We start from the raw sequence: 23,011 nt of genomic DNA, 5'->3' as shown, positions 1-23,011 counted from the left end.
ACTCAACACAAAATAAAGTATTTGTGTGTGTGCAAGTCCTATATTGCAGCTGGACTTTTTGTGTATTTTTGCCTGAAATTGTCATCCCTTAATTCTTAGCTTTTTGGGGACTTTAGTTTCTGCGTAAGACATTTCTTCTGCTAAACTGTGTGGTTGCAAGATTAAACATACAGGTTCTGGCCTAGGGAAGGGATTCCAGAAAGTTTGCCTCACCTACTACGTGGACTGCAATTGAATAATGCCATAGATGAGAGATGAGGGGGTGTCAGTGGCTGCACCTTTCTGTCTCAGAGGGGCTTCTAAACACAGTGGCTACAGACATTACCCAGCTGCCCTGCATGGGCTGTTCCGAGGGGAAATTGCAAGTGATTTCAAATACAAAACCTTGGAATATGCAGGTATTAATTACCTGCATATTATAACCTAATTCGGCTATAACTGCCAAATATTTGTAATTATGCTCATCTCCTTTCCCTAATTCTATGTTCCATTTTGAAACTTCCTGTGTCACACATAAACCATTTACTTGAATCATCATGTTAATCTTAGTGCATTGAGCAGGTAAGTGGCAAAGGCAGCTGCCCGGGGAAATTATGGTTATATTTTCCTGGCTACGCAGTATGGCAGAAGTGTGTGACTGAATAGAATTAAACATCATCTGGCAGATTAAATGAAACAATTCAAATATGTTTTTTAACTGTGTTTTGCTGTTTGTCTGGAGTTATGTCTTAAATCACCTCTTAGGGATAGAAAGATGTCTACAGTGCCGTGACAGTTATGAGGGGGTCTCACTCTCCCTGTGGGAATTTGTATTTTTTTTTAATGACTGACACAAAAAAAAGAATAGAAACGCATAGAAATTTACCTCCAAAGTGGACATTGACAACGCCAGAAACTGTGGTGAGGAGCTCTCACTGAACGCCCCAAAAATATAAGAAAACTGCAGGTGCCTCATTGCCCCAGGCATACCCTATAACTCAGATTGACTATTGGTTGAATGATGTTCAGTTTTCTTTCAATATTCACCCTGTCATTCTTGATTCTGATTTGCTGCTAGGTCTATCAACTGCTAAAAGTTCTCTTTATTTGTGATGATCTTTCATTTTAGAGATGGGCATATCTCCGTGCATGCTATTTTGCACATTTTAAAATACAATGCACTTACTTTGATCATCCGTTGTATGAGTCACAATCAGTTAATATCTGAAATAAGGTAAACTCAGCATGAACAGTTGAAATACATAACAGGATTTGTAATTTTGTTCAGCCAGGTTTGGAACCCAGGCACTCATGTCAAACATCACAGCCAGGTCCCAGGTCTCTTTTCAAGCTACAAATGTATCTACAAATTTAGCTACAATTTATCAAAACTGGAGCAGACAAAATCTGGAGCAGTTGTGCATGGCAACCATTCAGCTTCTATCTTTCATTTTCAAATCTTAACTGAACAACCTAAAGAAAGAAATTGGTTGCTCTGGGCAACTGCTCCATATTTTGTCTGCTCCAGTTTTAATAAATTCCCCTCATAGTATTTATCTAATGCAGCATGATTCAGGACATAACCCAGATTATGACTGCGGAAGGGTCATACATGTGCTTTGCTCTCTGTCCGGGGTGTGACCATGTTTCATGTTACACCCTGAATATAGGTGTAATATGTGAAATGCGGTCAGAAAGATAAACTTAGCATTTAATGTTTGTTTACAAATGTATGTTTTAAGTCAAGCATATGTTATTTGTTCACAGAACTGCTGCAACTGGGTATCCAGCTCTGAACCATTGGACACTTCTGTGGAATCTATGCTGCCGGACTGCCCCCGTGTCTCTGCAGGTATCACTTTTAAATTTGTCTTCAAATGTAGACTACTGAATGCAGTCTATGCTTGCTACAAAAATGTACAGTAGATATGTATAGATTACAATTTCATCTGTTGTCTGTCAAATGTATTTTTTTAAATAGTGGTATACTGCCATGTTTACTTTATATGTCTGTTATTTTATATGTCTGTTATTTTATATGTCTGTAATTTATCTTTCTGTCATATTCTAAGTGCGGTGTTATAAAACTGTACTGATGATGTTGCTTTGTCATATGGACTTTTCACAATTTTTTATGGCTGTTGGTTTATGTGTTTAAATCCAAAGCAAATGCATTTATAAGTGTGCACATACACTACATGTACTGAGAGAAATAGTGTTAAGTATACTATTTTTCTGGCTTCAGTGCCTTTGGAGTCACTGACCTGGAACAACATTTTGTTTAGAAAGTCAGAGTGAAACAAAAACTTCTTATTTGCATACTTGTTCTGGGGCAGTGCCTTAGAAAGTATTAAAGTAATTGGGTTGGCATGGCAGGCAGGAAACTGGCAGTTTAAGAAGGAAAGGTTAGCAATGGCAATCCATTATTCTCTCAGCACAAGCTCGTTTAAGGTGGAATTCCATATAAAATGTTTGTTTCATTATAGATTGCTTTGGGAGGGGTTAAACCACATTGTATTGCTTTCTGTATCCCTATTGAAAAGATGCAGCCTCAATTCAATCCTAAAGACATGACAGGAAATAACAATTTTCCCCATAGTTACAGGAAATCCCACTGTTGACTGTTGAAAGATGTCACTGAACTAGGCTTCTGCACTGAGATTTTCCCCTTACCTCCTGTTACAGAAACTTGTCTATATTTGGATTTTTCCTCACTTTCTGCTTTAGTGACAACGGTCACCTGGACAGGAAATGAGGGTAAACATCCCTTCCCCACTCTATCCAAAAAAAAAAAACTAAACAAAATGTTGGTTTTCGAGTTCCATTTTAATTTGGAATGATGGTGCTCCTAAGAGACGACAGGACTTACCAATTGTTGCTTTGTTCTACAAGAAAGGGGAAGCAACCCATCACACGATGTATTTAACAAGACTACAATATAAGAAACCCAGTTAGTATTTTAAAAGAAACCAGTGTGAGAATGATCCCAACAATGTGCTCTTAAAACCAAATGTTCATGTTATGGTGGAAAGACGCCTCAAAATGTAACAAGTTAGTGAAGCGAATGGTGTGTGATGGCCATTCTTGGTTTTGTGTCTGAATAATCACTAAGGAGGTCCCCAGTGGGGTTACATACAGAAATATAAACCTGCCAAAATATCTTACACTTCTCCATACTATCCAAAACTTAAACAAAGGGTTTTGGCTGCAATTATGAAGAGCCTTTGATGCAAACTAAACTTCCCCTGTCTTTTTTGTCTGCTGCCTGAAATGTTGTCTTTAAGGAGTATGTACACTCCTACACTTTTACTGTATTTAATTGGCAGGTCTCACCATAATATTTTTTTTTTCTGTGGTCTACAAGCCATATAACCTCTGTTCCGCCTCTATCCCCTTCTGATTCCTTATTCCCTTCTCTTCGTCCCGTCACCTTATTGGCTAATGAAGGAGAAGCAACACTGATAAGATCATCCCAACCTCCCACTCCCTCGTGTGTTCACACTGTTAGAATGACAACACTATGCAAAACAATAAAACCCTTGGTGGAAGCTGACCTTCCCTATCCCAGTTTGTGTGATGTTGTATAGGCGATTATGAGAAGCAAATATCAAGACACATTCAGGCATTATCCTTGTATTGAACAAAATATGTTAATGGGTTTTTTGAAATGCATAACTAGATGAAATAGTATTTATTTGTTGTCCAGAATTCTGGTTTCTAGCAACCTTGTTGGAGAGTGGAACACATTACTACAACAACAATACCCTGAAAAACTAGCAGTTTTATACTTCCTTCCACAGTGGGTGGTATGTTAACTTTGATCTCTTGCAAAGCTTTCGGGCACTGCTACTAATCAACGCTTCTGGGTGTGTCGAATAGTGTTTACCATTGGCAACTGTTGCTTAGCCCACCAACTGCCAAGTCACTACACGTTACTGGCAGGTACTATAGCAACCAGCAGGGGACGTGGTGCACACCCGAAAGTGTCAGATGGAAGCAGGCCTGCAAGAAAGTGAAGCTTCTTGCTGCTTTACACCTCTCGGAAGGGTCGCTTTAAATCACTGAGCTCACATTTGACAGTGCACAATAAAATATATTGCTGGGTCAGGTGAAATGCTTAACTTTTCTGACATACACCACATGATTAAACATGGGCGTGAAAAATTGTCATTGGACAGAAACACCAAGTCATTTTTGAAGAGTCGGAGTTTTCTCTATAAATATCTATTGCAGTGTGTGTGTGCTCACATATTGTTATTTGTATCTTAATAACCTTCTAATGGATCCATTACAGAAATGTTACCATGTTCACAGTAAACATCTATGCTGATAGATGTACAGTATGTGTATGTTTATGCTGCTGATTTACTCTTGGTACATAAAACACTGAAATATGCTGCATAACTTACGGAAGATGTCAGACAATGTGTTTAATTAAAATACGGATGAAAGATAACACATCTTTCATGGTTTGGTCGCTTGCATTATCTAGAAATGATATCAAGTGAAAACAATCTCACACGTGTTAAATGTAATTAGAAAAATAATACTGTTACAGCAGTGGGGGGCTAGAGCTCATTTGTGTAGAATTCTAAGTCATGTTGGAATTGTGCTGTTACAGGTTTCTTTCAGATTTACTTGCCCATGTTTTTGTTTTAGGAATTCTGCCTGTTTGTGTAAGCAAACACTACTATGCATATATTATATCGATGCCATCCTTGAACCAGTAAATTGTAAATGTACAATGAATGTGTTTAGCGGTTGAATTTCATTCTGAAGCCACATGCTATGTTTTTGAACTGCTTTGATATTCAAACCAAGAGTTCAGATTCAGGTGGGTAATAAAGGAAGTGGAGAGGATCCCCTTGCCCATCATTGTGAAGTTATACTCTCTAGTGACTCTGTTGATCGCCTTTCATTGAAAGCTTTGGTGTCCCTATAGTCCAGCAAGAGGAGCACAGACAGTCTGACAGCTTCTAGCGTATGAATGAAGAAGCTATATGATAAGATATTCACCATATGTTCATTGTGTGGGCCAGAAACAGCATGAGATCTGTATAGAAAGAGAGCGCATATGGGAGGTATGGTTGGAATAATTTTTTTATGGGTTAATATGCAAAGGCATACCAGACAATTGACAACATACGGTGTACATCACGTATTGTGATTATAATATATTATGAGAGAACTGCCATTTCACAGGATTTTAACATTTTGAAGTAAAGATGTCACGTCCATGCTAACTTCCGCACTGATTACTTTTAGAAATGTATTTTTAACATTTGTTTTATCTTCATAGAGGTGCTTTGAGCTTCTGAAAAAGGCCAGTTTATGAAGACTCCTTTATTGTGTAAATAACTGATATGCAGATAAGTCTTCCTAAAAGGATAACAGTAGATCTCAGCAAATGCCATTTTTATATGTAAGCTTTTGACTGTCCCCACATGAAGTAAAGCATCAAAAGGCATTTACTGACTGAAGCAAACCCACAAGGCCCAGCAGACCATATCAGTACCATCAATATCCATGTTCTGGTTCAGCAAAGGCCTTGTTATGCTTTAATTACATTCACTTGTAACCCCTTCATAAAATGGCATTTCTCCAGATGTCTTAGGCTACATGCACACATCTGCATTTAAGTAAAGTGTCTTAAAAAATCTGCTTGCTGTAACTTTGATGCCCTCTCAAAAAAAAAACCACCTTTGGTAGGGATGAATGGCAATGCATGTGAAGTGCACTGAAAAGTGCTGCACGCAACTGCACCGTGCGAAAAATGTAAGTGCGAATAAAACTTTTTCTGTGATAGCCATGTTTGCATATATTTCTCATTACATGTATTTGGTTCTTTAGTGAAATAATTCATACAAAGCATTATTTTGGTAGTTGGTACTTACACCTGGGTAGTCTTTACTGGGCCACAGTGCACTGTTTAGAGACATTTTACATTTAGTAGTGATCCATAATTGTGTGTAGAATAAGCAAATAGTGTTTAAATACAAGACAAGTGCTGTCTAACTTAAATCGTGGTGTGCTTTGTTTATTTAGTCCAGATAAATGCAGTTATCCAGTGTGAAACGTTTCCTCTGTGCAGGAGCTTCCTGCAATACAGACCGCTCACCCGTGCTCTTTCTCCATGTGCAGGGTGACTGGCCTTGCCTTCAGACCCTTCTGTAGTTTTCTACAGGCAGCCTGTAGTATGTGGATCTGATGAGCCCCTTCCACAGCTCTGCTCTCTGCACAGACCATGTGCAGTAATGATGTTAACTTAAACAACCACTATCCGATATCAGATATGGATGTTCTAAGCTGATATATTTGCTAGATACAATAACTGTGCTTGTCAACTGTTTAGAAATATACACAAAGTCGCAAAAACACAAAATCCGACCAGCATCAACTGCTATCCTAATGATCTACCTTGTTTAAGTTAGAATGACACCCTGCTGTTGTATCATTGATTGCAAATATGTGAAAATTGAGTGCAGACCTCACCATATTGGAATTGTGGTGTAAACAGTTTCTGGCTAAGCTGGCTGTCAGCCAGTGGGTTTATCCTTTGCAGATCACATACATGTTGAATAGTGGCTGCTCTACAAAGCATGCTGTCAGATTTGAAGGCTGAAGAAAGTCAGGGTGGTAGTGCTGCATTGTGCATATCACTAGTAAGAGGAGTGGCTGAGAGAGTGGTAGGTTCTCTACCTGCCGCTGGATTGAGATTTGCATGTTTCTAGGCACTCTCAACACTAAGTTCCCTCTCCCAACTTAAAAAGGAAACCACTTAGGTTTCCTCTGTCGTTTATTAAAGTTACCCTGTCAGTCATCTCAAAAAAATCTAACTGGTAGGTCCCTGTAATAGAACAGCTATGTTTTCTGACATGCTGTGGTTCCCTCATCTCTCCTATGCTACTACAGGACACAGCAATAACTTAGGTGTCAGAGGATGGAGCCACAGTGAGCGGAGGTGGACACGGGCATAAGTCACTTCCAGAAGTGTTGAATGCTAAATTGGCTGAAGCTGCAGCTCTTCAATGGAGGGAGGAAGAAGACACAGGCTGCCGCAGAGCTGGGTATAGTAGCTCTTGCTCTATTGCAGGGACTTGCAGATGTTCTATCAAAGTTTGTGACTAGGTTGGAATGTGTGACCGGTCATGTGGTCACACATTTTTTCCACAATAGTCTGTGCATGATGGGGCAGTCGTGCAGAAATCAAACAACGGTTCCATGAAGGCACAGAACAAATTGCACGATATCCTTTCATTGAAAGCTTTGGTGTCCCTATAGTCCAGCAAGAGGAGCACAGACAGTCTGACAGCTTCTAGCGTATGAATGAAGAAGCTATATGATAAGATATTCACCATATGTTCATTGTGTGGGCCAGAAACAGCATGAGATCTGTATAGAAAGAGAGCGCATATGGGAGGTATGGTTGGAATAATTTTTTTATGGGTTAATATGCAAAGGCATACCAGACAATTGACAACATACGGTGTACATCACGTATTGTGATTATAATATATTATGAGAGAACTGCCATTTCACAGGATTTTAACATTTTGAAGTAAAGATGTCACGTCCATGCTAACTTCCGCACTGATTACTTTTAGAAATGTATTTTTAACATTTGTTTTATCTTCATAGAGGTGCTTTGAGCTTCTGAAAAAGGCCAGTTTATGAAGACTCCTTTATTGTGTAAATAACTGATATGCAGATAAGTCTTCCTAAAAGGATAACAGTAGATCTCAGCAAATGCCATTTTTATATGTAAGCTTTTGACTGTCCCCACATGAAGTAAAGCATCAAAAGGCATTTACTGACTGAAGCAAACCCACAAGGCCCAGCAGACCATATCAGTACCATCAATATCCATGTTCTGGTTCAGCAAAGGCCTTGTTATGCTTTAATTACATTCACTTGTAACCCCTTCATAAAATGGCATTTCTCCAGATGTCTTAGGCTACATGCACACATCTGCATTTAAGTAAAGTGTCTTAAAAAATCTGCTTGCTGTAACTTTGATGCCCTCTCAAAAAAAAAACCACCTTTGGTAGGGATGAATGGCAATGCATGTGAAGTGCACTGAAAAGTGCTGCACGCAACTGCACCGTGCGAAAAATGTAAGTGCGAATAAAACTTTTTCTGTGATAGCCATGTTTGCATATATTTCTCATTACATGTATTTGGTTCTTTAGTGAAATAATTCATACAAAGCATTATTTTGGTAGTTGGTACTTACACCTGGGTAGTCTTTACTGGGCCACAGTGCACTGTTTAGAGACATTTTACATTTAGTAGTGATCCATAATTGTGTGTAGAATAAGCAAATAGTGTTTAAATACAAGACAAGTGCTGTCTAACTTAAATCGTGGTGTGCTTTGTTTATTTAGTCCAGATAAATGCAGTTATCCAGTGTGAAACGTTTCCTCTGTGCAGGAGCTTCCTGCAATACAGACCGCTCACCCGTGCTCTTTCTCCATGTGCAGGGTGACTGGCCTTGCCTTCAGACCCTTCTGTAGTTTTCTACAGGCAGCCTGTAGTATGTGGATCTGATGAGCCCCTTCCACAGCTCTGCTCTCTGCACAGACCATGTGCAGTAATGATGTTAACTTAAACAACCACTATCCGATATCAGATATGGATGTTCTAAGCTGATATATTTGCTAGATACAATAACTGTGCTTGTCAACTGTTTAGAAATATACACAAAGTCGCAAAAACACAAAATCCGACCAGCATCAACTGCTATCCTAATGATCTACCTTGTTTAAGTTAGAATGACACCCTGCTGTTGTATCATTGATTGCAAATATGTGAAAATTGAGTGCAGACCTCACCATATTGGAATTGTGGTGTAAACAGTTTCTGGCTAAGCTGGCTGTCAGCCAGTGGGTTTATCCTTTGCAGATCACATACATGTTGAATAGTGGCTGCTCTACAAAGCATGCTGTCAGATTTGAAGGCTGAAGAAAGTCAGGGTGGTAGTGCTGCATTGTGCATATCACTAGTAAGAGGAGTGGCTGAGAGAGTGGTAGGTTCTCTACCTGCCGCTGGATTGAGATTTGCATGTTTCTAGGCACTCTCAACACTAAGTTCCCTCTCCCAACTTAAAAAGGAAACCACTTAGGTTTCCTCTGTCGTTTATTAAAGTTACCCTGTCAGTCATCTCAAAAAAATCTAACTGGTAGGTCCCTGTAATAGAACAGCTATGTTTTCTGACATGCTGTGGTTCCCTCATCTCTCCTATGCTACTACAGGACACAGCAATAACTTAGGTGTCAGAGGATGGAGCCACAGTGAGCGGAGGTGGACACGGGCATAAGTCACTTCCAGAAGTGTTGAATGCTAAATTGGCTGAAGCTGCAGCTCTTCAATGGAGGGAGGAAGAAGACACAGGCTGCCGCAGAGCTGGGTATAGTAGCTCTTGCTCTATTGCAGGGACTTGCAGATGTTCTATCAAAGTTTGTGACTAGGTTGGAATGTGTGACCGGTCATGTGGTCACACATTTTTTCCACAATAGTCTGTGCATGATGGGGCAGTCGTGCAGAAATCAAACAACGGTTCCATGAAGGCACAGAACAAATTGCACGATAATTGTAAGGTTTATGGGCAACTTTAGGCTTATTAGCTGGCCATACACTAGTCGCTCAATTCCCCAATCCACGCTAAACAGCTCGCAGCTGTCAGACTACCCAAACAGTGACTGAAGCTGATTGGCTATAGTCACTGTTCAGCCAACAATTTTCAGCCTCGGTCCGACTAAAGTCAATAGCCTTTAACCCTGTATGTTATGGTCCTTGAGGAAGGTATCTAATTGATTTTTAAATGAATCAATACTCTCTGCTGATACCTCTGCTTGTGTCAGAGAGTTCCAAAATTCAACCACTCTGACTGAAAAGAAGCCTCTTTGTGGATAAATCTTTTCTCCACCAAATGTGTATAAAAATGTTTTATATATATATACATATTATTTATTGATTTATCATGTGTGTTTGTTATACTGCACCAGTGGGGATTGCCTAGTTACACTGTTAAGGTGCCCATACACCTTGCGAATATCGTTCGATTTCCGAATTAAATCTGTTTTTCGTACGATAATCAGACAGTTGATGGGAAGTGAACGATCACAATTACTGTACAAATTGCCAAATTGCTTCTATGGTAAGAAAATTGCAACATGAACACTGTATAGGTGCAAACAAAAATCAGTTCTGTCCATCGACTAAATGCGGTCAGTTAGTATTGCTAACTAATGATTGAAATCCACAGTGACTGAAGCTGATTGGCTATAGTTGTTCAGCCAACAATTTTCAGCCTGGGTCCGACTAAAGTCAATAGAAAAATTGACTTTTATGAAAAGGAGTGGTGCTGGAAGAGCCACTCAGAGCTCCAATTTCAACTGGATAGCAGGACTATAAAACCAGCTTTTGTTGAAGCAGAAATATGAGCACTGCCATTTTCTAGGTACACTGTTCCATGGTCATCCCTGCTTCCTTGTGAAACACTGATATTGAAAACCAGGGGCGTAGCAAAAGTTTGTATTGGGCCCTGTAATTTCTAGTTATGACCTTGCAGAGCCCACCTGATATCCCAAACAGCCCACCTGAGAGTGACCCTGCAGAGCCAGCCATAGACTCTCTATGGTGGACTCTGCATGGTCTCAGGTGGGCTGCACACATCTTACCTGTCAGCCCCGATCCGCTGTCCGCCTCCATGGTCGCTGGCAGGCCCCGTCTCCTCTGTCGATGGGCCCCGCCTCCTCTTCTGTCACCGGGCCCTGCCTCCTCTTCCGTCGCCGGGCCCCGCCTCCTCTTTCATCGTCAGGCCCGCTTCCTCCTCCACTTCTGAAGCCAGGCCCAGCCTTCCTCCTCCACAGCTGCTGGCTGTCACTGACACAGCAGCGGCTGTGAGGAGGAACGCGCCGCTGCACAGATAACTGAAAGGTTGTCGGTGATCTAACAGTGACATGTTCCTCCTCACACCCGCCAGTGACAGCTAGCAGCCTGAGATGCGATAGCAACCCAGGCGGCCCGCACAGCATCAGGGGGATGCCCTGGCTGGGCCGCCCTGGGCCCCATAGCAGCCACCTGGGCCGCTATGGCGATTGTTACGCCACTGTTGAAAACATTTTATTAAGTTTCCCGTTTAATGCCTGGATAGGAAATGAATGTAAATTCACGGTCCTACAAGGCATTCACTGAGACACTGTGGATGTTTGTTACTAAAAAAATAGAAATAACAAACTACTCCCTGCTCAGTCTTGTCTCTGTAATGAGCTTTTCAGACCTGTAGTCAGCATCTGTATACAAGCACTTTATTAGTAAAACTGCATTTTGAAAAGCTCCCTTACTCATATTAGATTGCTCTTTTATTATCCTGCTGGTAGGATGTTAATCTGCAAAAAATGAGCAGGGAGAAGTCTAAAATTATAGAGGAAAAATACATTTACCAGGCTATAATACATGCGCTGAGTGCTTGATGTAAACACATACTAGACAGCATGCTGATAGCACTTTGGCAGAATCAAAGTATTGAAACTCCACACAGTGCATCAATGCTATGGGCTCATCTCACTGTGTTTATGGAAACTAGTTCACAGCACGACCTGCGAAGCTGATTTTAATAACATTCTCTCTAATCAAGTATTTGCCCTACAAACAGATTAATAAACTGTTGATGGGTGTGGTTACATAACCTTTTTGGGTTCTCCCCAGTAAGAAAAGTCTGCTTGGAGTAGGGGACATGCTGGTGATGTTTGCGGAAAGCCACAAGCAGCTTACTATAAATAAGGGGAGCCAGCTGTTGTGAAGGATTGCTGCACAAACCAGGCTCGTTTAGAGTGAAATTGTAGTTATTTTGTTGATTGCTGTTGCTCGGGGGAAAAAAAGACAAAAGGAAGTTATTTAAACTGAAATTATATCTTTCTTTAGGGGGAGGAGCTGTCTCCAAATGAAGTGTTTTAGTGTTTTTTTTCAGGGTTTCTTGTTATGTTAAGTGGCATTTGCTCATGACTAAAGGCATGTGTTTCTGGTCAGTCCTTTCCACCATGGGACTGTGCTTGAATGTACTCTTGGCATGTTCAGAAAGGTTAGGGACGTTCCTGAACCCTCCAAATGTGGCCGCGACACAAAGTGACAGTAGTATAATGGACAAGGCAAGTGCTGCAGAAAAAAAAATGCACAAGAGATAGAAGGTAGCATATAATTATTATGTGCCGCGGCTCTCTGCAGTGCATTGTAGCCTCTCTTGAAAGAGAAGATAATAAGAGAAGCAGCTGGTAGTATTGGAGAGTCAATCTAATTGATGCTGGAAATGAATTAGCTTCAACAACTATGTTAAGAGACCCCAGATTAGACAGAAAAGAAAAAAAAAAAAAAAGAACAGCCAGAGTGCAGAGTGATCAAATAAAATCATACATGAAAAATGATAGTAAATATTAGTCCTTCAATTACAAGGAATATTAGTAAGGTCTCTGGGCTAATCGCAGAAAGCCAATCAGAGCCAGCCCTGCCAGAGGCTGTAGGGGCTTTCACTAAGTGGTCAATTAAGGTAAAATAATGAAACTGTTGTGTTGGATTTTTTTATCCAATTAATTATTTGTTAATTTTTACTCCTTTACATATATGGGCTTTAGGAGAAGTGAAGAGAATGGCAGTATTGTTGTGGATACTGAACCTTGGGAGCAGAGTTTTAACTCTTTAGCATTACGATAGCGTACTTTACGAACCTTCAATCCAGAATAAAACTGATGCCGATCTAATTTTTTATAGCCTACAATGATTATACTTTGTGTTGTACAAAGAAAGGACAGGCCGTTTAAAACTGAGCTATAGGCAAACTGCTAAATTTACTGTTAAGATACGCGCGAATCACCTTGCTAAAGGATTTGTAATTCTGTTCAGACAGTCTTGTAATCCAGCCATACCAGATAGCGCTAACACTTTCCTGGACCTCCATGCATTTGCAGCTCAGCATGGTTCCGAACATATTCTCAGCCTGCTGATCAGGACAATAAAGAAGCAGTACATTTGGCTTTTTATGTTGTCCGTCTCAGTCTGAGAGCTGCTTTATGGGGGATTACAGGAACAATTCAGTTACTTACACTAGTTGCATTTAAAACCATGTTCAATGATTGCTAATGAATATGCATCTAGACCAAATAGCCTGGAATTCAACTTTATTCAGTCCTCAGTTATGACTGAAAATCAAAATGTACAGCAAATCTGTGGGGAGAGAATATCCCTCCTCTGCGATGTCACAGCTAGCAGATGCCTTTAAGTGCCTGCACACATTTTCATTTATCTTCAGTGCAAAGGTAGCCCTGTAACCTAGGGGGTCACTATTATGCAATACTTTGACACCCCCCCATCACACCTAGACTAGTATAGATGTGAGAGGGATGTCAAAGTGTCGACTTCTTTGTTGAAGTTGGTAATAAAGCACACTGTATTTTGGGGATCTGGGGGGCATTGAGGGTAGGTAACTGATCTGAAAGATACTAATGCAAAACATAGAACTCATTTTATTAGTAATGGAATAGGTTGATCAATCTAATAATAGAGATGCTGTGCAGGTTCTATTTTCAGCCTGGGGCACCTCTGCAGTGCTACAATTATACCAGTACCCTGGAGATTAGGACAGATATACATTTTTACAAAGGCAATGTGTTGCTTCTTTGCAGTCATCTTGACATCTCTGTGCCCTGTTACATTTATCCAAACAATATTATTACTTCTTGCTGGCTCCACAGATAACAGATTGTTATTTAGGACATTTTAAAAAGTGCAGCTGCCGTTTCATTTGGTATAGTTGTTTGTGCTTTATTGGTCAGTATTTTAAATTATTGGTTTATCCATTTTTTCAAACTATTTACTCTGCAGAATATAACAGTGATAAGAATTAACCTCATCTCCTTTTGCATTGAATAAAATGAAGTGAGTACAAGTGCAAAATTGCATTGGGCCATATCCTGGTGCTAGTTTCCTTTACAAACGCATTTTCTTAAAACATTTTTTTCAATGCTGGGAGTCTGCTCCTAGAATAGAACATAATTAAGAAATCTGCACCTCCATCTGACTCCACCCAAACATTTCCAATACTAAAGCATCCTATAACACTATTTTCCCCATGAACACTTAAACATTCCCTAAAATAATGCCCTAATAACTAACTTCAACACACGCAAAGGCACACTACTTCGCTTAACCCCTAATATCCAGTCCTAAATGTAATTCCCACCCTAACACCCTATCCAGTCCCATAAATGGGACCCTTAAAGTGTATGTCAGGGCAACATAAAAAATTAAACCTTTCTCTTCATTGAAGTGCACAGTTGAGATCTTGATCCCTGATTATTGAGTTATAGCACCACCTTCAAGAGTAGGACACTAGACAAAACCAAAAGCGCATTCTGGGGGCAGCCTTTGATGGTGGACAAAAACCCCCCATCTACAGCTCGCGGTATACTGAGACGCCGGAGCGGATCCCGACGTAGATGATGGGATCCGCCCAGCTGCGTGAGTGACAGCTGGCTCTGCCTATCTAGAGGCAGAGCCAGCTGTACCCGCCCCCTCCCCCGTCCGTTCCGCCAGTCAGCGCTGGCAGATCGGAGCGGGGAGAGGGGAATCCAGCCCCTCCCCCTGTCATGACAGAGAGCCGTGACAGGATCGAGAGGTGAGCGAACCTGGTATGTGTTCGCTCACCTCCCGATCTACTGAGCCGACCTGTGACAGTATCATTGTCACAGGTCGGCTAGAACCATGAGGTGAGTGGAAATCACTCATCTCATAGTTCTCCTTTAAAGTGCTAGCTCCCACTGGGCGGAATGGTGTAGGCTGTTAGAAACCGACTGGAACCCGACTTATGATAGTTGTAATTTTTTAGGACCTTTGAGAAAGAATTACTACACATCACAAGCAGCTAGAGAGGTCAGTGAGGCCTTGTTTTTAAATTCTTTACTGCTTGTTATAAATATGCAAATACTTTTATGTCCATAGTCTTGACACAACCACACTTCAAAACTATCTGTGCCTGACCACAGAACAACAGTTCCAACTTTTCCTATAGCGTTAAATGGACATTTCCTTTACCTGCTGAAGGATAAAAGCAATACTGATATACCAGGCTCTATAGGAGTTGGTAAATCCTTACTATGAGTAAACATAGGAATGCAATACAGGGGTGGCAGAAATGTTGCTATTACATACCTGGTTGGAGACTGGTTTAGGCGAGGAGGCTTCCCTTGTGCCTCGTGTCCTTCACCCCCTGGAGATGAGCACATAGCATGAGATGACATCGAGTAGCATGAGTGCCAAGGGATGAGCAGACACTGTGCCAGAGTCCAGGAGACCAGGATCAGGAGCTGGTCACACAGAGCCAAAGGTCAGGCCGGCAGCGTGTTACCTGAACAGGAGACATGAGCATTGTCAGGGGAAGCCCGTGGGTCAAACTAGCCGGGCAACGTAGTACTAGAACGAAAGGCAAGGCATAGTCCGGTAAACAGGCCGTGGTCAGGAGGCAGGCTGCAAACAAAAGGTGTAAAGAGGCAATCCGGGTCAAAACAGGCAATCCAAAAGAGAAACAGGTCACTAGCTGAAGACCATTCAGCAACTATGGATAGGGCGAGCTTGTTTAATTAAGCCATTCCATTAGAGGGGAAATGTCATTTCCTGTGGCCCAGACGTTAGCGTGTCTTACCGCGCACATCCAGTTGCGTGTGCCTGTGCACTAGCTCATTTTTCCCTGTGATACGGAACACAGTCCCACGCACATGCGCAGGAACTGTCATTGCATTACAGTTGCTCTTTCCTTGCCAAACTCTCCTGGTCACTGTCGCAAACAAAATTTACAGTAGGTGTCACTATGAATGTGTGCCAATAACAAAGATGGAAGCACAATGGTTGCATTGTTACTGTTTATTTGTGAACTCACATTGGGGCAGCCCAGAGAATAAGCACGGCTGATTACTGTAAGCAGATGGTAACATGCAAACTGAAGTATGTAACAGTGTAACACTGTTATTGTATTGTATTGGTGTACATATGAAAGTGTGATGTTAAATCTGAAACCCTGACTGGCCTAAGTACAAAACAAAATGTGTTCCAGGGCTTCATTTGGATTGCTTTTCAGACATTTCCCTTAACATTGACAAATGCGCTGCCTAGAATTTCTGCATGATGTACAGTTTGGAAGACAGCATCTGAGGTGAGTGTAATGTAACAAGTGGTTTGGAGAATTGCTTGTGATCATATCCATTTACAGAATTTACTACAAATAAAACATAAGAAGGGATTCCATTATCTGTGATGTGCTGCCTGTGTTCTATATTTTCTGACTCTGTGATGAGCCTAACAAAGAGTGTTTACCACCAGCTAGCTGCGGGGCACACTCACTGATCTGAGGTGATTCTAGCTTTGCCTATCACCAAACTCTCATATTTGGTCTATATACATTCATTGCACATTTTCCAAAGTACATGGAAAATACATTATGGATGATAACCTCAGTTCTGTTTAGACGCATGTGCCATTTTTAGGTTTCAGTCTACTTGTCATGAGCCTCACACATTTGTATCCTGTTAGTACAGTATCAGCTTGCTTATAGCTGGAATGAAGAGCTTATTTATGGCTACGACTGTGGATAGACAGGTAGATACAGTATCTCTCAGAGAACAGCGGCCATGGAGATCTTTTTCTATTCTGGCATAAATCTACTGAGCACAAGGGGACAATAGCAATCATCTCAGGATGATGACAGTGGAACCAACACAGTACTTTTGATCCTTCGCTCTTCTCCACAGAAAGGATTGGCCCCAACTCATATTGAGATTTTCAAACAGCAGAATAACGAGTACGTCTGACTACCTAAATGGTTTGTTTTCACTATGTATCAGGAATGCCCTGATAACAACAAGAGATGCTCCATGTAAGATGTATTGCTTGCTTTTATTGAGCATTTTATGGGAAGCCTAGCTAACAGTGGATACATGAACCATGCCCTTTTTTCCTTGTTTCAGTTTGCGATACTAGAGATCAACACTTAGAGAGGGGAGTACACATTCATATCAGAGGACAGCACTTTAATCACAGTAGTTTGTATTGCATTTAATGAATTTACATATTCTGCCAACTTTTGCCTGGTGGAAATGTCTTTTTTTTTTTTAACCATAATTTTACTGGGGAATGTACCCACGTTTTGTTGTCTGTCATTATAATGATCTTTTAGAGCATATCTGCCAGTGTCTTAAAACCTTCGATTTACCATTAGTCAGTGTTGGTCTGTACATTGTTTTAGTGTAATATAAGGATAAATATATCCTCTGCAATAAATTAGGAATATTATAATTTACCTCAGTTTTGTGACCTACAGCATGGTGCAATTATATGAGCACGCTTAAGTGCATCCTAATTTCCATAAAACTTACTGTAAGTGATGCATTAACCCACATATTATGTGCTGTCATTTTAAATTTAATTGACAGTTGTGAATTCCTGAACACCTATGCTGCCTTAGATCATTGTAGAGCAAACTAAAGCTCCTTGGTACTAGAAGTAGTAGTGTATTTTTTTTATTCATGTCTTACTCCATGTCGTGCAGGTGCTGGGACTCCTCTTACCTCTCCCTTCCCATTCACTACATGTCCAAGCTTGACTTCTGTTTATTTCCAAGTGGCTGTAATCAATCATTAACAAAACACAATCATTTTAACATTAAATATTTCTTGGCTGAGAAACGAGTTATCTCATGTGCTGGGGACATGATACAGAGGGATTAAAGCACCTAAACTGGAGATAGGGTGTTAAGGAGTTAACTCGTACATGCTGTGGACAGAATACAGAGGGCTTAATGGATACACACTGAATATTCATACCTAAAGTTGGTGAACATGCTCTTGAAGCAGATCACATACACTGCTGACAGGTCAGCTGACCACACTGATCACCAATACACATATAATTCACACTGGTCACTAATAGGTTAATGCTCCTTTTTTTTGTCAGGTGTGCATGCTGGGGATAGGATAGAGGGGGAAGATGAATGTGTGTCCCAACACACACACTTCTAAACCACACACTCTACATTTACTCAGAAGCAATGAGAAACTTACAGAGCTTCACTCTGAGTACTGAACCTCCAGACTGAGGTCAGTCTATGGACTGTGTTTAATATGCTATTTGTGTGCTGGGAGTCTGCAGACTGAAGACCCTGTTGGAAACACTGGAGAGTGTTTGTGATGAAAAGGGGACACAGGGTAAAGGATTAGTGGGTGTTTGCGCGTGGGGTAGAATCTTACAGGGAAACGAGCAATCTGTGTGCTGAGGTCTGTTCTCAATTGGACCAGGAACAGGATAAAGCTGATTTGGCAAAATTAATTTCTGAATTGGACATTATCATCAGTGAGAGAGTGAAACTGAAACTACTGTGCTGAGAAAATGAAACTCTAACTGAGCTTTTATATTATAAACATTTTGTTTAAATTTTTTTTTCAAACATTAACGTTTTAAGTGGAGTATGCAGGTTTTAAAAAGCTGCCTATTCTAAATCCATTCCGACCTTTTAAAATATTTGTAAAGGTTTGTGGCTAGTAAAATGAATAGCTTAGTTAACTTTTTTTTTTTCCCATAAAATCCATGGGTGTCCAGGAATTATGTATGGAGGCAGACAGCTTCTGTAATATTTTGTTGATTTCCTTAAATGGAAGCAGGCCTTCTCTGAATTTCCTTTTACTTTATTGTGATGCTGCTTCATAGGTTCAGAATGTCTTCCTTATTTGAGATGTAATTTAGTACCATTCACCAAGCTTCCTTTTCTAAAAAGAACAGTTTATTCACTGCGGCCTAGTCAAGGATGGAAAAACTGACCTTATTGACACTTTTTTAAATGTATTTATGGAAAAACAGTTTAAACCCAATTTAGAGATCTGTATATGCCTACGACTGTAGCTTTTGTGCTTTAGAAAATTTTATAAATCTGAAAGCATGTATGTTTTGTTTTTTTTCATTTGCCCTTACAAAAAAATACATTGGCAAAATAAATGGCATTGCAAAGATTATACTTCATTACAGACGGCCCAAGATAAATTTGCTATCTCTAGTATTATCTGGAACAAATTTTCAAAGCATGTCATGTAAGTGGGAAAGATTTATTCCAAAATAAGTCTTTTGCTCTAAATATCTGTACTCTTCTTTTTGTGTCTGATTTAATAGGTGTCTTGAAGCAAAGTGTTAGAGTGTGATTTACTATATCATGGCAGATAGAGTTTTACCATTAAAGATGCTATACAAACTGCTTCTGGACAGTACTAGCCTGGTATTAATATTAATGTCGATGTATCAATTTTAATACGGTAGGCCAGGTGTTCTATGGCCTCTTTTTCAGCTGGGTGTCATATAATGTCAAGTATTGCAGAATATGTTTTATAGAATCATAATGCAGTGATTTGTAGAATATGCTTTATTGCATCATAATGCAGCATTTTCTATAAGTGGATTATATCATGCAAAGGTACTCAAAGTTGACTACAACTGGTTACACAGAGTCGTATTCTTATTTAGTATTCAGTTCTTGTCTATTGAGGGACACAGGACTTCAGGAGTAACAATAAAAACCGTTGTAACTCACCCTCCATATAACTCTGCCGCTTCCCAGCATGCTTCAAATTTTTACTAGTGTCTTAGGAGGTTGAAAACATTTTTCTTAAGTCTGCTAAAAAAAGTCTAACTTTATTTTTTGCTTGCCTGTTACAATGGTGATATATTTTTTTCTTTAATGATTTTCTCTTTGGATGCTATTTGCTGGCTTCTGGTGGGTGTTGGTATGGTTCTATTCCCTTGCCCTGGGAGGACCCGTCTGATGGGCGTATCCTGGCCTGGCCCTTGAGTCTGCTTACCTAGAACAGACAGACCCCATATTGTGGGGGGATTCTTCTGTGGGTCAGTGTATTTACCTGAATATTGCTGGACATCTCCAAGGTGCTGTAGAGTGTTGTCCTTTGCAGAGCTTTGGGAATTCTTCCTGCAACAAGTGCAGTGACCTGCTTCCTATGCCAAGTATAAATCTTTGAAGGGTCCTGTTTTCCCATAGACAGTCAGCAAACAGGACTCACTGGAACCCATGGGGATACTGTAAGTCCACAGGCCTTCATGGGACCGGATTTCTAAGGGATAGGTTTTCCTTCTGAAGCTAAGCTGCAGTCTTCTGAAAAAGTCTCATTAGATTCCTTCCTTTCGACTGTCCTTAATTAGTTGGACGTTTCTACTAATCACACCAGGATTCCTACACCTAACTTCTCTTTATTCTTAAAAATTAACCAGTTAGTCAGGTTACAGTGTCTACCTTGTAACATCTCTAGATGTTTGGTTGGAATGACCCCTTCTCTTCCCTCTTATCCTGGTGTTCATATACACCAATCTGGGTTACAATATACCCTCATTACTGCCCTCTCATGGTGCATATATTTATTTACCATCTATCAAAATACTTTTTACCTTTCCATTAAGTCAGGGGTTAGGAATGACAGGCTTGAGGTGATCAGCTGGTCCTCCTTTTTAGGAATATTTGTCTATCCAAACACCTTGGGGATCCATTTTATGTATTTCTTCTTGTTGACCGCATTCATCATTGCTCTAGTTGTTTTCTTTCCTTCTACTATTATGTTTTTCACCTGTTTTTGATGGGTGGTTGGTCTTCCAGTTTCACTGAAAGGAGCCCATGGTTTTCTTCCAGTATTTATCTTCTTTTAGAGGTAATTCTCTGTCCCAGTCTGGCACACCAGGTGATCCTCTGTTCCCTCCTTGGTCATGGCAGTTTCCCTCTGTGGTATAGCCCTTTCTTCATCTAGCCTTGGTCTGGGCATTCATTCCTTCAGATACTCTTGTTTAATGGTCCCTACATCTGCTGGGCCTCTTAGTGGCTGTGGCCCACTCCTCAGTTGGGATGCTTTTGGATGTCCTCCTATAGGCAGCAGTAAATCCCAGCTGTTTCAGAATTCCTGTGTCCTACAATAGACTTCATGGAAGATTTTATGGATGTACAACAATATATATATATATTTTTTTTTTATAGAAGGGCATTCTTAAAAGTAACATTTTGAAATGGAGAACTGTTCTTCAGGTAGTAAGTCAAACACTACATAGTTAATATATCAAAATGGCCTTAAAACTGGTGTATCTTTAGAACTGCAAAATCGCATAGTATGTGTTGCTGTATAAAGTGTTTTAGCTGTACAGCTACAGCCATATATGCTGTACTGTATAAAATAAGAATCTGAAAGATTATTTCACCTTCATACATGAATTCATCTTCATGGCTTGCTAATTGTGCCCAAATTTCTCATCTATCATCAACTGCCATTTGTAATTAGTCATATGATCTCATTATCCTCCCTTTTCAATCTTGCTTGGTCTTTTCATTGGATATGTTGTTCTTGCCTGTAAGAGACTTAAAGTATATTTACCTTTTCACCTCATGAAACAAAATTACAATTAAAAAATAATTATTCATAAAGAGTGTTGATACATTTATTTAGCTAATTTCCAGTTTATCTTACTGGTTATTCTTTCTTTTCTGTGGAATAGGTACTATCTGATCTATGCCTTTCCTCCCCTGAAACTCCTTCCTGATCTGCTTCACAAGATCAAGATAGATTCTGGTGATACTCATAGCTCTGGATTGTCCCAGACAGAAGTGGTACTCTGACCTGATCAGACTCCTGGCAGTTGCTCTGTGTGCTCTTCCAAACTGTCAGAACATTCTGATTCATGGACCAGTTGATCATCCTGCTTCAGAGCTGCTGGCTTTAATGCCATGACTGTTGAAGTCCAAATCTCGAGAGACAGGGGTTTCCCATATCGGTGACTCCCACAATGTTAAAAGCCAGGAAGTCTACATTATGCAAGGTCTGCCATCTTATGTTGAAAGTAGGGATGCACCGATACCACTTTTATAAGGCCGAGTACGAGTACCGATACTTTTTTCAAGTACTCGCCAATACCAATTACCGATACTTTTTCTTAAAGGGACAGGTCACAATTTTTCTAAAGCAATACAAAATCATGATTTTAGGTCAGTTTCTTAATATTATGAAGAACATGAACACTCTGTAGTGTGGCACAGCTATATCCAATTCTGCATACCTGGCTTTATATTATAAGAACTTTATAATATAAAGCCAGGTATGCAGAATTGGATACAGCTGTGCCACACTATACAATAATACACTGTTCTGGAGTCTGGACACGTGATCATCTATTTTCCCCACTATGGGGATACAAGCCTTAGTTAGCAATGGCATGATAAATATTCATTTCATTATTCAATGTCTTTTTTTTAATATTATAACATTTATAATATTTTATTTAAAAGACATTGAATAATGAAATGAATATTTATCATGCCATTGCTAACTAAGGCTTGTATCCCCCTAGTGGGGAAAATAGATGAGCACATGTCCAGAGTCCAGAACACTGTATAGTGTGGCACAGCTGTATCCAATTCTGTATAACTGGCTTTATATTATTATTTCATTTTCTTATAATATAAAGCCAGGTATGCAGAATTGGATATAGCTGTGCCACACTGTGTTCTGGTCTGCAGTCTGGACATGTGCTCATCTATTTTCACCACTAGGGGGATACAAGCCTTAGTTAGCAATATCTACATAGTTATTTTCTTTTTTTTAAATAATATATGCCGGTAAACAGCATTTTTGTGCCCAGCCCCATGAGGTGCAGCAGTACTAACCTGCTGTGTCGTCTTCTCCGTGCTTCAGCCACTCCGTGTCACAGCCTAGTTATCTGCTCCATTCTGACCTCTTCTCCCGCTGATTGGCCGATTGGATGATGACAGGCTTCCTCACCAGTCAGTCCTGACTGGTGAGGAAGCTCCATTGACTAGGTTGACTAGGCTCCATTGACTAGGATGACTAGGCTGTGACATCTGCTCCATTCTGACCTCTTCTCCCGCTGATTGGCCGATTGGATGATGACAGGCTTCCTCACCAGTCACTCCTGACTGGTGAGGAAGCCTGTCAATCATCCA

At 40.3% G+C, this 23,011-nt stretch overlaps 1 protein-coding gene across 1 annotated transcript in view; it reads left to right on the top strand.

Moving 5' to 3' along the window:
* Positions 1 to 23,011, top strand: part of FAM172A (family with sequence similarity 172 member A) — a 401,693-nt gene that overhangs the window by 279,479 nt on the left and 99,203 nt on the right. Inside the window, exon 10 of the mRNA XM_018566649.1 lies at positions 1,747 to 1,831. Coding sequence (XP_018422151.1) covers positions 1,747 to 1,831 — 85 coding nt within the window. The remainder of the gene's footprint in view (positions 1 to 1,746; positions 1,832 to 23,011) is intronic.

This window comes from Nanorana parkeri, unplaced genomic scaffold, assembly GCF_000935625.1.
Source record: "Nanorana parkeri isolate BGI_ZX_2015 unplaced genomic scaffold, ASM93562v1 scaffold966, whole genome shotgun sequence".
Lineage (NCBI taxonomy): Eukaryota > Metazoa > Chordata > Amphibia > Anura > Dicroglossidae > Nanorana > Nanorana parkeri.
Note: the sequence above shows the minus strand (reverse complement) of the source record. Positions and strands in the feature narration are given on the sequence as shown.